Here is a 13,503-nt window from a genome sequence, read left to right as displayed (position 1 = left end):
AGGAACTCGAGGTACTCTTTGGAACCCCTTGGAACCCCTCGTAACTCCCAAGGTTCTCCTGAAGACCTTCCCGTCCGGAGGAGGTCGATCTGTCGCCTCGCGGCTTCTCGGGTCGCTTCCATCTCAGCACCTTTTGAAGGACGAACCGGATCCCACACGTCAAAGTGGATGTGAAAAACAGACTTTATTGAAGTTGGGCAGAAGGTACAGAACGTCATGATCGGCTGGAGACAAACGCTTGGTCACCGGGGCGAAAAGAACGGCGGCGTCCTTCCCGCCCCGGCGTCCCCGTCGGGCGGACGAGATGCCGGAACCTCCCTGAAACAAACGCAACACCTCTTTGGCAGCAGCCGACGCGAGAACCCAAAGGTCGGAACTCCACGGGACCCGGCGGCTGATGTTCTGCACGGGAAGGTGAAGGACAGAAAGAGTCTTGTCCGGGTACAAAAACAGGACGGACGTGACTTCCGGATGCTTCGACGCTGAAACGCACCACGTTAAAGCATCGAGACAAACGTGGACAACAAACCTCAAGACCTCAAGCCGCCCAGATCCCGTTCCGCCTCCTTCCAAGATGTGGGTGACTCGTCGATGTTCTCGCCTTCTACCCAAAGTTGGACCACCATCGGCCCGACGTAGGACTTCCATTGCCCTCCGTCGGCCTGATGTCACACCTACAGTGTCCCTACGTCGGACAAATGGGTCCCAACACTAAAATGGCTTCTAAACGTTTCCGATCGAAGGTCTATAAAATCGGACGCCGATTGATTCCTTTTTTTTATTCATCGATATTTCTTTTTTTTTACTAAATAAACCGATCTGGTTAGAAAAAGTCTCTGAAAAGGTGCTGTTTCTACAGACGAACACTGGCGATAAAGAGGGAGGGGCTTCGCTTCGTTCCCAAACACCGGACGGATCGTGTGATTAAACTGGAACCCGAACCGGTGATCGATCAATCAATCAATCAATCATTCAATCAATCAATCAATCAGGTTGTTATTGGGCCACGTCGGTTGTTCACAGATAGATCGGTGTTTGAGTTGGTGGATGTGAAAAGCACAGATCAAGAATTTGGATCTACAGGTTGTCGGTGTCAAACTGAGGCTTTCCTGAAGTTGGAGCAGATCTCCGATTGGCCGCCGCCGGCGTCACGTGACCTGCGTCGCCGGGCGACCAAACCCTCGCTGAACGACTCGACCCCTAAATCACCGGCGGTCACGTGCGAGCTTCAACCCGTTGGACGCTCGAAGAACCGGGTCGACCCGGAACGCGGATTCTCTGGATCCAGATCAGGGATGGTGGCCGTTTGCCGCTCGGAGTCGCAAACAAGAAGGAAAGCTCTGCGCTTCCGGTCGCCTCCGTCGCCAACCCTTCCTTCCATCCGATCCTGATCTCCGACTTCTCGCCGATCCAGAACGTCCTCAAGAGTCCAAACACAAAGAAACTCGGAGCCGGAGTTCCCGTTCGTTCGCCGTTTCCGTGCTTAATCGTCCTTTTCCGACCTTCCGGCTCCTGAAGTGAAGGTATTACTGGTGATACTTGAAGGGGTGGTGGGTTCTGAGAGAAGTGCTGTCTTCACCCGGACCAAAGTATGCTTTCTTTCCGCGAAAGAAATAGTCCACATCCTCCTGCTTCTGTAAAGTCTTTCCATCCGTATCTACATATGAATCTAAATACAAACCCTTTCTGACCGGCGGAGGTCAAGTGTCCGCCGGCTCTTAGAGGCACCTTCCTGTGAGTCTCAAACCTGACGGGCTTCAGTTCATCTCTTAAAAACGACGACAAGAAAAGAAGAAGGTATCAAGAAGTCATGCTAGTGATCCCGGTCGGAGGCGAGGTCACTCCTTGTCCCCGTCCTCGCTGCTTCCTGCGGAGAAAAGAAACAAGGCGGTTCAGGGTTCGGGTCGGCGCTGAGGACGTGGTATTCTCCTGCGGAGGCGGGTCACGGACCTCCCGCCGAGTCCATGTCCGAGTCCGAGATGTGAGTGATGGAGAAACGAGACACGCCGGACGGCGAGACGGTGAAGCGGGAAAACTGAAGGCCGGGCTTGGGGTCGGGCGCCTCGGCGAGCGGGCGGAGGCGGGGCGGCGACTCCGACGTGGCGGGGGAAGTGGGTAACGGGAGGAGCGGGAAGTCGTCCTCCCACTCGTATCCCGTACCTGAGGCGGCGTAGAGGGGGCTTAGGTTTTCTGGGGAATTCCTTTCTCTTCACTCAGGGAGCGGCGGTACTCACTTTCCTCCGAGACGTTCCCGTCCGACGAGTCGTCGGAGGGCGACGGCCTCTCCTGGGCGTTACTCCATGGACCCCCTGCGCCCGAGGGGAAGCCTTGCTCCGCCAGCTCTTTGGTCGGGCTCTCCTGGCGGAGGAGCGCAGAGAAGATCTAAGACGAGTCCTACAAGGTACCTCGTCGTCTACGATTAACGCCGGACACATCAAGTATTTGGCCTTTTGTGCGTTGCTGCGCCGCTTACCTGGTCAAACAAGTAGACGGTGACGTCATCGAAAAACGACACCGTCCTCTTCTTGCGCTCCAGGTCCTCCTCCAGGCTCTGCGCCGTGAGGAGCGTCGGCATCTTCAGGAGGCTGCGGAGTTTGTGGGCCTCGCTGTCGTCGCTGATGACCACGGGCACCGGGTGGAACTCGTCCTCGCTGTCGTCCCCGCCGCCGCCGCCGCGGTCCTGGACGCCGTGGCCCCGCAGCTCCTCGTCCGACTCGTCGCTGTCCGTGTCGCCGTCCTCTTCGTCCGCTTCCTCACCGTCCATTTGGGGTTCTTCTGGTGGAAGTGGCGAGCCGGAGGGCGGCGGAGGACAGGCGGAGGTAGAAAACCTTCTGGTCGTGGCCGTGAGCTGCAAGGCCACCTCGTCTTTGGGGAGGCTGTGCGGAGCCTCGCCCGATTTCCCGGACGGCTTGTTGAGATTCTTCTTGCTCACCGGCTCTCCCGTTGCTTCTGGCGCAGGAGCTGATCCTCTTGCGGAGGCTACTTCCCCCTCCGTGGTACCGGAGTTGCTCCCCCCGTTCAGGGCGTCGAGCGCCTCCTCCATGGCGCCCACCACCTCTGCTGCCCAGTCGCCCAGGGATGAGTTCTCCCGGGAAGGCCACTCGTCCAGTCCCCCCTCGGCCGTGGAGGAGTCCGCCGGAGCTTCGTCCCGGTCACGGCGCTCCGTCCGGAACACCTCGGCCTCGGGTGCGGGCGATACCTCCGATTCTCTGTTCGCCTCGAGCCTCAAGTCCTCGCTGGAAACGGCGTCCTTCTGTTCGGCGTCTTCGTTCTTCCTTTTCCCGGCCACCGTCTTCTCGGCCACCCGCTGCTCCTCCTCCAAACTCTCCGGCACCTTCTCGTCCTCATCCCTTGGCTGCTTTTCATTCTCGTAGTCTGAAAAGTAGGCGGAGTCCCTATACGGGGTGTCGTCGCTTAACGGTTGAAGCCCGTGGTCGCCGGACTGTAAGGCCTCCAGAGGCGTCTCTTCGTAGGAACACCGCACTCCCTCCGCGGGCGCCTGGACTCCGTGCTCCTCCCCCTCTGGGTCGGCATCCAGGGTAGCTTTCGTCTGAGCTGGGTCTCGGGGTTCATGGGGCTCTTTGTGGACAAACTCTGGGCTTTCGTTGTTTTCCGTGTCGTAGCCGCTGTCCATGGCTTTGGGTGAGCAGGAAGGGTGGGAGGCCGGACTGAAGCCTTCGCAAGAGCCGGCGGCGGACGGCAGATCCATGGAATCCATGGAATCTGGGGTTCCCACCTGCTTCTGGAGCGACTTGAAGGCAGGAGAGGCGTTCAGCTCGCTGGACTCGAAGATACCCGAAGTGACGTCGGTGATGTCGTCCGTCACGTCGTCCTCCTCTTCCTCGTCGCTGCAATCCAGGATGTCTGTGAGGCTGACGCTGGACCCTCCCCGGTCCAGGCCACTGTCCCCGGCCTGACTCAGCTCCGCCTGGGGGTCGGCGGTGGCCACCAGGTCGTCAGTTAGGGGCTGCGGAGTTTTGGTCGTTGTCGAGGTGACCTCCTCTAACTTTGGATCCGCGGGCGCGACGAGCTTCTCCCTGACGGGCTCCTCCTTCTTGTCTTTGAACAGGATCTCGTCGGTTGCCGGGTCAACATATTGCTCCCCGGTGTCTTCCGGCTTCACGGAGGTGGGTTTGGCCACAGTGGGACCCCCCGGAGCCGGAGACAGGTTGATCATCTCCTCGTTGCTCGGTATGTCGATATCTCGGATGTAACCGCCGTGGCTGTAGCTGTAGGTGTAGCTGTTGTTTCTGACAAGGAGGCCGGTGAGCGGGTCGACAAAGTGCGAGTGGCAGCACTCCCCTACCGCGGGCACCTGGGTGTCGCCCTCACGGCACAGGTAGACGTAGGCGTTGTCCGAAGGCACCGCAGTGTGGCGTTTGCTCAAACCGAGGCAGCCGCCGGTATCTTTGGCGAGGTGCGGCTCCAGGTAGCTGACGTGTTTGGGCAGAGTGTGGAAGGTCAGGCTGTGATTGTCCGGCCAAGAGTCCTCTATGTCGGTACTCGGCATGGTGTAGTGGAAGTCTGCGTAGGCGTCCTGCCGGCAGCTGTGGCTGGCTCGCCTGTGGTGACCCACGCCACCGTGGCGGTGTTTGGAGGGCCAGGTGTTGCAGGTGTGCCTCTCGATAAATATGTCCTCCTCTTCCTCTTCGGAATCGCTGTCCCGGTGCCCGATGAACAGCGCCCCCTCCGTCTCGATGTTGACGCTGACAGAGTGGTTGCTGTGCCTGGTGTGGTTTGGCATGGTCTTCCTCAGTGAGCCCATCATGTCGTAGTAGCCCCCTGTCACATTTTTTCCGATGATGGAACTTTGGCTCGAGGAGTCCAGGTAAGACTCCCCGAAGGCCTGCTGGGGCGGGCTGCCGATGGACGGGGAGATGCCCAGCGGGTTCTCCAGCTCGCCCAGTGCCTGACGAAGGCTCCTGGACCCCCAGCTTTCTTGATGGAGCTCACTGGTGAGCTCGCCTCCCATCAGGTAAGGATCGATCCCGACAGGGGGCGAGTGCTCGTAGTAGTAGCCCCCGTCCCGGTCTTTGTAGGACACGTAGTGGCTGGACTCCCAGGGTCTCAGGGGGCTGCTGTCGGACACCTGCCCCAGGAGGGGCTCCATGGTCAGGGAGATGGCAGGACTGGAGTCGTTGGAATCGTACACGTCGGACTTCTGGATGTCCGCGGACCAGTAAGGGCCCATGTTCTTCTGGGAGGGGCATGCCATGCACTCGCGCGAGTCGGCGCTTCCGGTGAGGAAGCTCCCGTTGCTGCCCTGGTACTCGGGGCTGTAGGAGCACATGTTGAACTCGGGGTCGATGTGACAGTCCACCGGTTCTTCGATGCGGATGTAGTATTCGCTGCCCAGCGAGGGGCTGTGAGCGCTGAGGACCGGGAGCACGCCTGGGGCGTGGAGATGTTTGGATTGGTAGTAGGAGGGTGAGACTCCATGATTGACGCTCTCCAAGGGGCATCCGCCCACGATGCCTCCCGGCGGGTAGAACGCCTCTTGGTGGGTCGCTGAGGAGTCGGACGCTCCGTAAGACTGCTCTGCTCTGGCCTGGTCCCATTTGTACTCGAAGTTCAGGCCGTGGCTGGTCTCGGTGACCGTCAGGATGTCGTCGCCGGACTCGGACTGGTACCCGTCGCCGGCAGAGAAGTGCTCCAAGAGAGGGAAAGAGGAGGAGGTGGACGAAGGGTGATCTCTCATCATCGAGGAGCAGCGGTGACCGTTGTGTCCGGAGTTGGGACGCATGGAGTTCCAGCGCCTCTCGAAGTCCTCCTCGGCCTCACTCGCCCCCTTAGCGCACAGGTAGCTTAGCAGCAAGTGGACCTCCTCTGAAGTGGGTCTCTGGTTGGGCTGGAGCCAACAGAACTGCATCACCTCATACCTGAGGAGGACCAGAAGAAGGAAAGATAAACTTCAAGCTGGGTGTTGAAAGTCTGATTAGCTTCAGATAAAACATCAATGGCCAGGAGGAACCGTCTTCCTGTTTCTGCTTTTCTTATTTCAGCCACGATCACAAAGGGGGCGCTGCTGCTCTACCCTGCAGATGAGCAATGTTGGCTCTAGAATGTTCCAATCCTGGGAAATTAACATTCTGTGGTTGCAGAACGCGGAAGTACAATTAAAGGGACCACGTATTTGGGGCGAGGAACTAAGACTGGACCAGAAGACTCACCAGCGCTCAGCTAGCGGCACTTTGAGCAGGGGTTTAGGGAGGCGCAGCTGCTGCTCCTTCAGGGCGAAGGTCAGGACCTGCCTGTCCGAGTAGTGCCGGTAGGGTTGGTTCCCCAACTCGAACAGCTCCCAGATGGTGACGCCCAGAGACCTGCAACACAAGGAGTCGCAAAATATTCATCATCCCATCGTCCGGCGGCTGACGAGTCCTGACATGTATGACCGGGAAACTAAGCAGACCCAACGGAGGAGTCAACAAAAGAAGAAGGGAACAAATCTCTGTTGAATCGAGATGAAAATAAGACGTCCCCAGACCGGCTTCGTCCACAGACCGGCTAGATGTTGGGTCACCAGCGGCACCTACCAGATGTTGCTCTGCTGCGTCTGCTCCGCCACAAGAAGGTTCCCGTGGACCTCGTCCACCAGCTCCGGCGCCATCCAGCGCAGGGGCACGAACATCTGCTCCGCCGTGACGTAGTAGTCCTCCTGCAGGGGCGACACAGGAGCATCACTCAACGCCGTCCACTGGACCTCCAGCGGCAGGACGCTAAGGACACTGCTGTGTGTGTGTGTGTGTGTGTGTGTGTGTGTGTGTGTGTGTGTGTGTGTGTGTGTGTGTGTACCTTGTACTTGGTGTGAGCCAGTCCATAGTCTCCGATCTTCACGCAGACGTCAGCTGTCAGCAGACAGTTCCTCAGAGCCAGGTCACTGAGGAGGAACATGATGAAGATGAGAGTCTCCTGCTGCTCTCTGATTGGACGATCTCTTAAAGGACCTTTAAGACCCTGGAGACCTTAAAACCACCTGACTCAAACATCTGCAACTGACAGGAGAACCACATGGAGAGAACCTCTACATACTCCTTCTACCTTCTCCTTCTAGCTTCTCCTAAGTTCTCCTTCTGAGTTCTCCTTGTAGGTTCTTCTAAGTTCTCCTTCTAAGTTCTCCTTCTAGGTTCTCCTAAGTTCTCCTTCTGAGTTCTCCTTGTAGGTCCTTCTAAGTTCTCCTTCTAGGTTCTCCTTGTAGGTTCTTCTAAGTTTCCCTCTAAGTTCTCCTTCTAGGTTCTTCTAAGTTTCCCTCTAAGTTCTCCTTCTAGGTTCTTCTAAGTTTCCTTCTAAGTTCTCCTTGTAGGTTCTCTTAAGTTCTCCTTCTAAGTTCTCCTTCTAGGTTCTCCTTCTAGGTTCTCCTTCTAGGTTCTTCTAAGTTTCCTTCTAAGTTCTCCTTGTAGGTTCTCCTTGTAGGTTCTTCTAAGTTTCCTTCTAAGTTCTCCTTCTAAGTGTTCCTTCTAAGTTCTCCTTGTAGGTTCTCCTAAGTTTCCTTCTAGATTCTCCTTGTAGGTTCTTCTAAGTTCTCCTTCAAAGTTCTCCTTCTGAGTTCTCCTTGTAGGTCCTTCTAAGTTCTCCTTCTAGGTTCTCCTTGTAGGTTCTTCTAAGTTTCCCTCTAAGTTCTCCTTCTAGGTTCTTCTAAGTTTCCCTCTAAGTTCTCCTTCTAGGTTCTTCTAAGTTTCCTTCTAAGTTCTCCTTGTAGGTTCTCTTAAGTTCTCCTTCTAAGTTCTCCTTCTAGGTTCTCCTTCTAGGTTCTCCTTCTAGGTTCTTCTAAGTTTCCTTCTAAGTTCTCCTTGTAGGTTCTCCTTGTAGGTTCTCCTTGTAGGTTCTTCTAAGTTTCCTTCTAAGTTCTCCTTCTAAGTGTTCCTTCTAAGTTCTCCTTGTAGGTTCTCCTAAGTTTCCTTCTAGATTCTCCTTGTAGGTTCTTCTAAGTTCTCCTTCAAAGTTCTCCTTCTAAGTGTTCCTTGTAGGTTCTTCTAAGTTCTCCTTCTAAGTTCTCCTTCAAAGTTCTCCTTCTGAGTGCTCCTTCTAAGTTCTCCTTCTAAGTTCTCCTCGTAGGTTCTCCTAAGTTCTCCTTCTGAGTTCTCCTTGTAGGTTCTTCTAAGTTCTCCTTCTAAGTTCTCCTTCTAGGTTCTCCTAAGTTCTCCTTCTGAGTTCTCCTTCTAGGTTCTTCTAAGTTCTCCTTCTAAGTTCTCCTTCTAGGTTCTTCTAAGTTCTCCTTCTAAGTTCTCCTTGTAGGTTCTTCTAAGTTCTCCACCAGAGGAACAACGAACCGCCTGCAACAAAATCACTGATGCTGGAGTCTGAGAGGAAACTCTGGCAGCACCAGGATGTTGTTCCAGGAAGAACGCTGGCAGCAGGAGGTTGCAATGGACTGGAGACACACACACAGACACACACACACACACAGACACACACACACACACACACACACACACACACCTACAGACAGACAGAAAATCACTGCAAATCTAAAATAACTTCCACTTTCCTTTGAATGTCTTTGTTGTTTTGTTGTTTGCCTTTGTCTGTGTGTGTGTGTGTGTGTGTGTGTGTGTGTGTTTGTGTATAGTTGGTGTATGTTGGCGTATGTGTGTGTAGCTGTGTGTAGTTGCGTGTGTGTGTGTGTGTATAATTGTGTGTGTGAACCTGTGTGTATAATGGTGTGTGTGTGTACCTGAGTGGGTGTGTTGGTGTGTGTTTGTGTGTAGCTGTGTCTGTAGTTGCTTGTGTGTGTGTGTGTGTGTGTGTATGTATAGTTGTGTTTATGTGTATGTGTGTGTGTGTGTGTGTGTAGTTGTGTGTGTGTTTGTGTATAATTGTGTGTGTGTAGCTGTGTGTGTGTGTGTATGTGTGTGTGTGTATGTGTGTCTATGTATAGTTGTGCGTGTGTACCTGTGTATGTGTGTGTGTGTGTGTAGTTGTGTGTGTGTAGCTGTGTGTGTGTGTGTGTGTGTGTGTGTGTTTGTAGCTGTGTATGTAGTTGCGTGTGTGTGTATGCATAGTTGTGTGTGTGTGTGTGTGTGTGTGTGTGTGTGTTTGTGTGTGTGTGTGTGTATGTATAGTTGTGTGTGTGTGTGTACCTGTGTGTGTAGTTGTGTGTGTGTAGGTGCATGAGTCCTGCAGCAATGTGACAGGCCATCCTCTGCAGGATCAGTGGTTCCAGGCTCCTGGTCTCGGCGCTGCGCAGGAAACTCTTCACATCGCCCTACACACACACACACACACACACACACACACACACACACACACACACACACGTTACTCCACGTCTCCACCCGTGGACGTTAAGCGTCCCGTGTGCGAAAGAGAGGCTGAATCTCCCTTTGCTCTCCAAGATGGCGGCGTCTCACCAGCGGGCAGAACTCCATGACCAGCAGGAAGGGCGTGGCCTCGGTGCAGGCGGCCTCGCAGCGCAGCAGCGCCGGGTGCTGCAGGTTCCTGCGGGACCGAGACGCCGCCGTTACCGCGCGCCGTCTCGTCACGCGTCCCGGGACGCTTCTTCGGGCGCTTTACGCCGGCCTACCTGAAGGCCTTGACCTCCTCCAGGAAGAGCATCTGCTCCTGGACGCCGGCGCTGGACTTCAGCTCCTTCACCACCACCTGGCTGCTCCTCGAACCCTCGCTCACCTCGCCCAGCAGCACCTGCCACACACTGCCTGTTATTACACATTTATTACACATCTTTACCTTGTTATTACACCTCTTTAACATGTTATTACACATGTATTACACATCTTTAATATGTTATTACACGTGTATTACACCGCTGCTACATGTTATTACACATGTAGTTCACTTCTTTAACATGTTATTACACATGTATTACAGCACTGTAACATGTTATTACACATGTATTACAGCACTGTAACATGTTATTACACATGTATTACAGCACTGTAACATGTTATTACACATGTATTACACCTCTTTAACATGTTATTACACATGTATTACACCTCTTTAACATGTTATTACACATGTATTACACCGCAGCAACATGTTATTACACATGTATTACACCGCAGCAACGTCTTATTACACATGTGTAACACTATTACACCGCTCTAACATGTTATTGAACACCAACAGTCTGTGACATTGGTATGCCATGTTATTATATGTGTAACATAGGTTAACATGTTATTATACACGTAACACATGTATGGCATATCATTACACATGTATGACATATTTATGTAACTACAGGGGTAGTAGAGTATTTATCATTGGATTACTGTGTAATTACAGTTGTAATAGAGTGTATATATATTGGATTATTGTGTAATTACTTTTGTATTAGAGTATCTATCATTGGATTACTTGTGTAACTACAGGGGTAATAGAGTACTTATCATTGGATTAGTGTAATTCCAGGTGTAATAGAGTATATATATATTTGATTACTGTGTAATTAGTTGTGTATTAGAGTATATATGTTGGATTACTGTGTAATTAGTTGTGTAATAGAGTGTATATATTGGATTACTGTGTCATTTCAGGTGTAATAGAGTATTTATCATTGGATTACTGCATCATTAGAGGTGTATTAGAGTATCCATCATTGGATTACTTGTGTAGCTACAGGGTTAATAGAGTACTTATCATTGGATTAGTGTAATTCCAGGTGTAATAGAGTATATATATTGGATAACTGTGTAATTAGTTGTGTAATAGAGTATATATATTGGATTACTGTGTAATTCCAGGTGTAATCGAGTATTTATCATTGGATTACTGTGTAATTCCAGGTGTAATCGAGTATATATATTGGAGTATTGTTATTCGTACCTTCCCGAACCATCCGTTGCCGATCTCCTTGAGGTACAGCAGGCTGTGTCTGCTCAGGTCGGTGGTCTTCAGGAGTTGGACTGCAGGAGGAGACGTGGCTGAGCGTCAGGATGGGACTGAGGAAAATGTCCTCCATGTTTGTAGTTTTCCAGCTCATTCATTTGTAGTTTTCAAGAGAATTTCAAATGGATCCTTCCTGCTTCTGACCCGCCTTGTTTTTGCACCTTCTCCCCCCCACGCTCTCCTCGGGCTCCTTCTGGTCTCTACCTGAATCAGGTTCTAGTCCCGGTGCCCCTGAAACCAAGCCGGATCCACCCGGTCCTGGGCAGGACCCGGTCCGGACTCGTCTCCATGGCGTCGACCGGGACAAACCCGTCCTTGTGTCGTCCCCCCCGCGGCCGCCATATTGGATGCTTCTGCCCCCCCCGCCCCGCCCCGGGGCAGAATGGACGCCATTGTCCACGGCGGCGCCAGGCGGGACCGGCCGGCCCACACACTGGGCCTTTATCCAACGCCGTGATGTCACAGCGGGGGGCGGGGCTTAAGGCATCATTTTGTATCATGCATGATAGCATAGATGAACACAGTGAACCGATTGGCCGGCTCTAATGACCTTTGACCCCTAAGCCAGCAAGATGATACAGTTCTACATCCAGGAACACACACACACACACACACACACACACACACACAGACATATGCGGACACTTACACACACATACAAACACCACACATGTGCACAGACACACATGCCCACTCATACATATACAAGTGCACACACATATGCACACGTACACACACACACGTGCATCTGCGTGTGTACACACACACATAGCCCACACATAAACACAAACATGCGCAAAAACACACGCACGCCCACTCACACACACATAGCCCACACATAAACACAAACATGCGCAAAAACACACGCACGCCCACTCACACACACACAGCACACACAGTGCACGTACACACACATACACACGCGCTCACGTATACACACACATGCATGTGCGCGTGCACACACACACACACACACACACACAGGTATGCGCACATACATATGCTGCACTTAAACACACAAACACCACACACTCGTGCACAAACCCACACATGCACGCATGCACACACACGCTCTCACAGGCTCACACACACACACGCGAGTCATCTAGCAAGAATCAATGTTGTCCTGCCGGAGGGGGCGGAGCCTATCACAGCCTATCACAGCTGTCACTGGGAGAAAGGGGCGGGGCTTGACCCGGACACGTGGGCCGGAGAAGGTCAGCGGGTCGGACCTCCACAGCCCCCTGTTGGACCCTGGTCTTCTCCAGTAAGAACCCGAGGAACCGGTTCCACACCCGTGAAGATCTACTGCGGGGGCGGGGGCGGGGGGTCGCCATGGCGACGACTCTGGGATGGAGGGGGGGGTCAGAGAGTCATTGCGCTGAGACGAGTCCAAGTGGGAGGAGGTCTGGGTGGAGGACGGACAGCAGATGTTTGGATCATGAGTGTGTGTGTGTGTGTGGGGGGGGGGGGGCGGCAGCTGCATCGGGGCGAGTCCTTCTGCCGCACACACACACCTCGCACTCACACACCTTCCTGTTTCCTGTCTGACGAGCAGCAACACTGGTTTCAGCTGGTTTTCTTTGGATTATCACCGGATTGTGTCGGATTATTATTTATCCGTCACATTCTCACAGATTCCTGTCAGATTATGGTTTATTTCTGTCAGATTTTAGATGTTTTCTTTAAAAAAATTGCTCTTTTCTATCAGATTATTATTGATTTCTGTCATGAATTCCTTATTTCTGTGAGATTATTATTTCTATGTCCGATTTTCATTGTTTTCTGTCAAATAATTACTTTTGTTATCATTTTTTTCAATTTGTGTCAGATTATTATTATTTTTCAGTCAGATTTTCATTGATTTCTGTCAAATGATATTTTTTTTCTGTCAATTATTTTCAATTTGTGTCAGATTATTATTATTTTTCAGGCAGATTTTCATTGATTTCTGTCAGATTATTCATCACTTCTGGCCGATGATGATTTCCGTCTCAGATTATGATTGATTTGGATTAGGATTGATTTCTGTCACATTCCTATTTCTATCAGACTATACTTGAATTCTGTTTGAATGTTATTGATTTCTGTCAGATTATTATTTATATCTGACAGATTTTCATTGATTTCTGTCAGATTATTCATCACTTCTGGCTGATGATGATTTCCGACTCAGATTATGATTGAATTCTTTTGGATTAGGATCGATTTCTGTCACATTCCTATTTCTATCAGATTATACTTGAATTCTGTTTGAATATTATTGATTTCTGTCAGATTATTATTTATAACTGACAGGTTCTCATTGATTTCTATCACATGATCGATTTCTGTCAGATTATCATTCCTTTCCATCAGATAATTATGGATTTCTGACCAGATTCTTATTGAATTCCATCTGATTCTTATTGATTTGGCGAAGCCGCGTCCTCCTGGTTCCTCGGTGCGGTCGGAGGGCGAGGCGGCGCCGGAGGACCGAAGGAACGTGCGAAGGAATGCGCTCGCGTCCGAGTCCCGGCGCCGTGACATCAGCGGGGAGAACATGTGCTTCTGATCAGGCGTGGAGACGCCCTCCTCCTCGGCCCTCCTCGGCCCGGGGCTCCTCGCTCCCGGGACTTTCTGGTTCCCCGCTGACATCATCTCATCTGCTCTCTG

The 13,503-nt window shown here is 52.1% G+C and overlaps 1 protein-coding gene across 2 annotated transcripts in view; it reads right to left on the bottom strand.

Moving 5' to 3' along the window:
* Positions 1–165: 165 nt before the first annotated feature.
* Positions 166–13,503, bottom strand: part of aatkb (apoptosis-associated tyrosine kinase b) — a 24,447-nt gene continuing 11,109 nt past the window's right edge. For both annotated transcript variants that reach the window (XM_086139363.1, XM_086139364.1), the window contains 11 exons: positions 10,786–10,865; positions 9,521–9,639; positions 9,348–9,435; positions 9,078–9,202; positions 6,793–6,877; positions 6,534–6,655; positions 6,171–6,320; positions 2,474–5,879; positions 2,235–2,358; positions 1,951–2,160; positions 166–1,867 (listed from right to left, as the gene is read on the bottom strand). In XM_086139363.1, coding sequence (XP_085995489.1) covers positions 1,839–1,867; positions 1,951–2,160; positions 2,235–2,358; positions 2,474–5,879; positions 6,171–6,320; positions 6,534–6,655; positions 6,793–6,877; positions 9,078–9,202; positions 9,348–9,435; positions 9,521–9,639; positions 10,786–10,865 — 4,538 coding nt within the window. In that variant the 3' untranslated portion in view covers positions 166–1,838. The remainder of the gene's footprint in view (positions 1,868–1,950; positions 2,161–2,234; positions 2,359–2,473; positions 5,880–6,170; positions 6,321–6,533; positions 6,656–6,792; positions 6,878–9,077; positions 9,203–9,347; positions 9,436–9,520; positions 9,640–10,785; positions 10,866–13,503) is intronic.

This window comes from Fistularia commersonii, chromosome 32, assembly GCF_037954325.1.
Source record: "Fistularia commersonii isolate RoL2024-O1a breed Wild chromosome 32, RoL_Fcom_v1.0, whole genome shotgun sequence".
Taxonomy (NCBI): Eukaryota; Metazoa; Chordata; class Actinopteri; order Syngnathiformes; family Fistulariidae; genus Fistularia; species Fistularia commersonii.
Note: the sequence above shows the minus strand (reverse complement) of the source record. Positions and strands in the feature narration are given on the sequence as shown.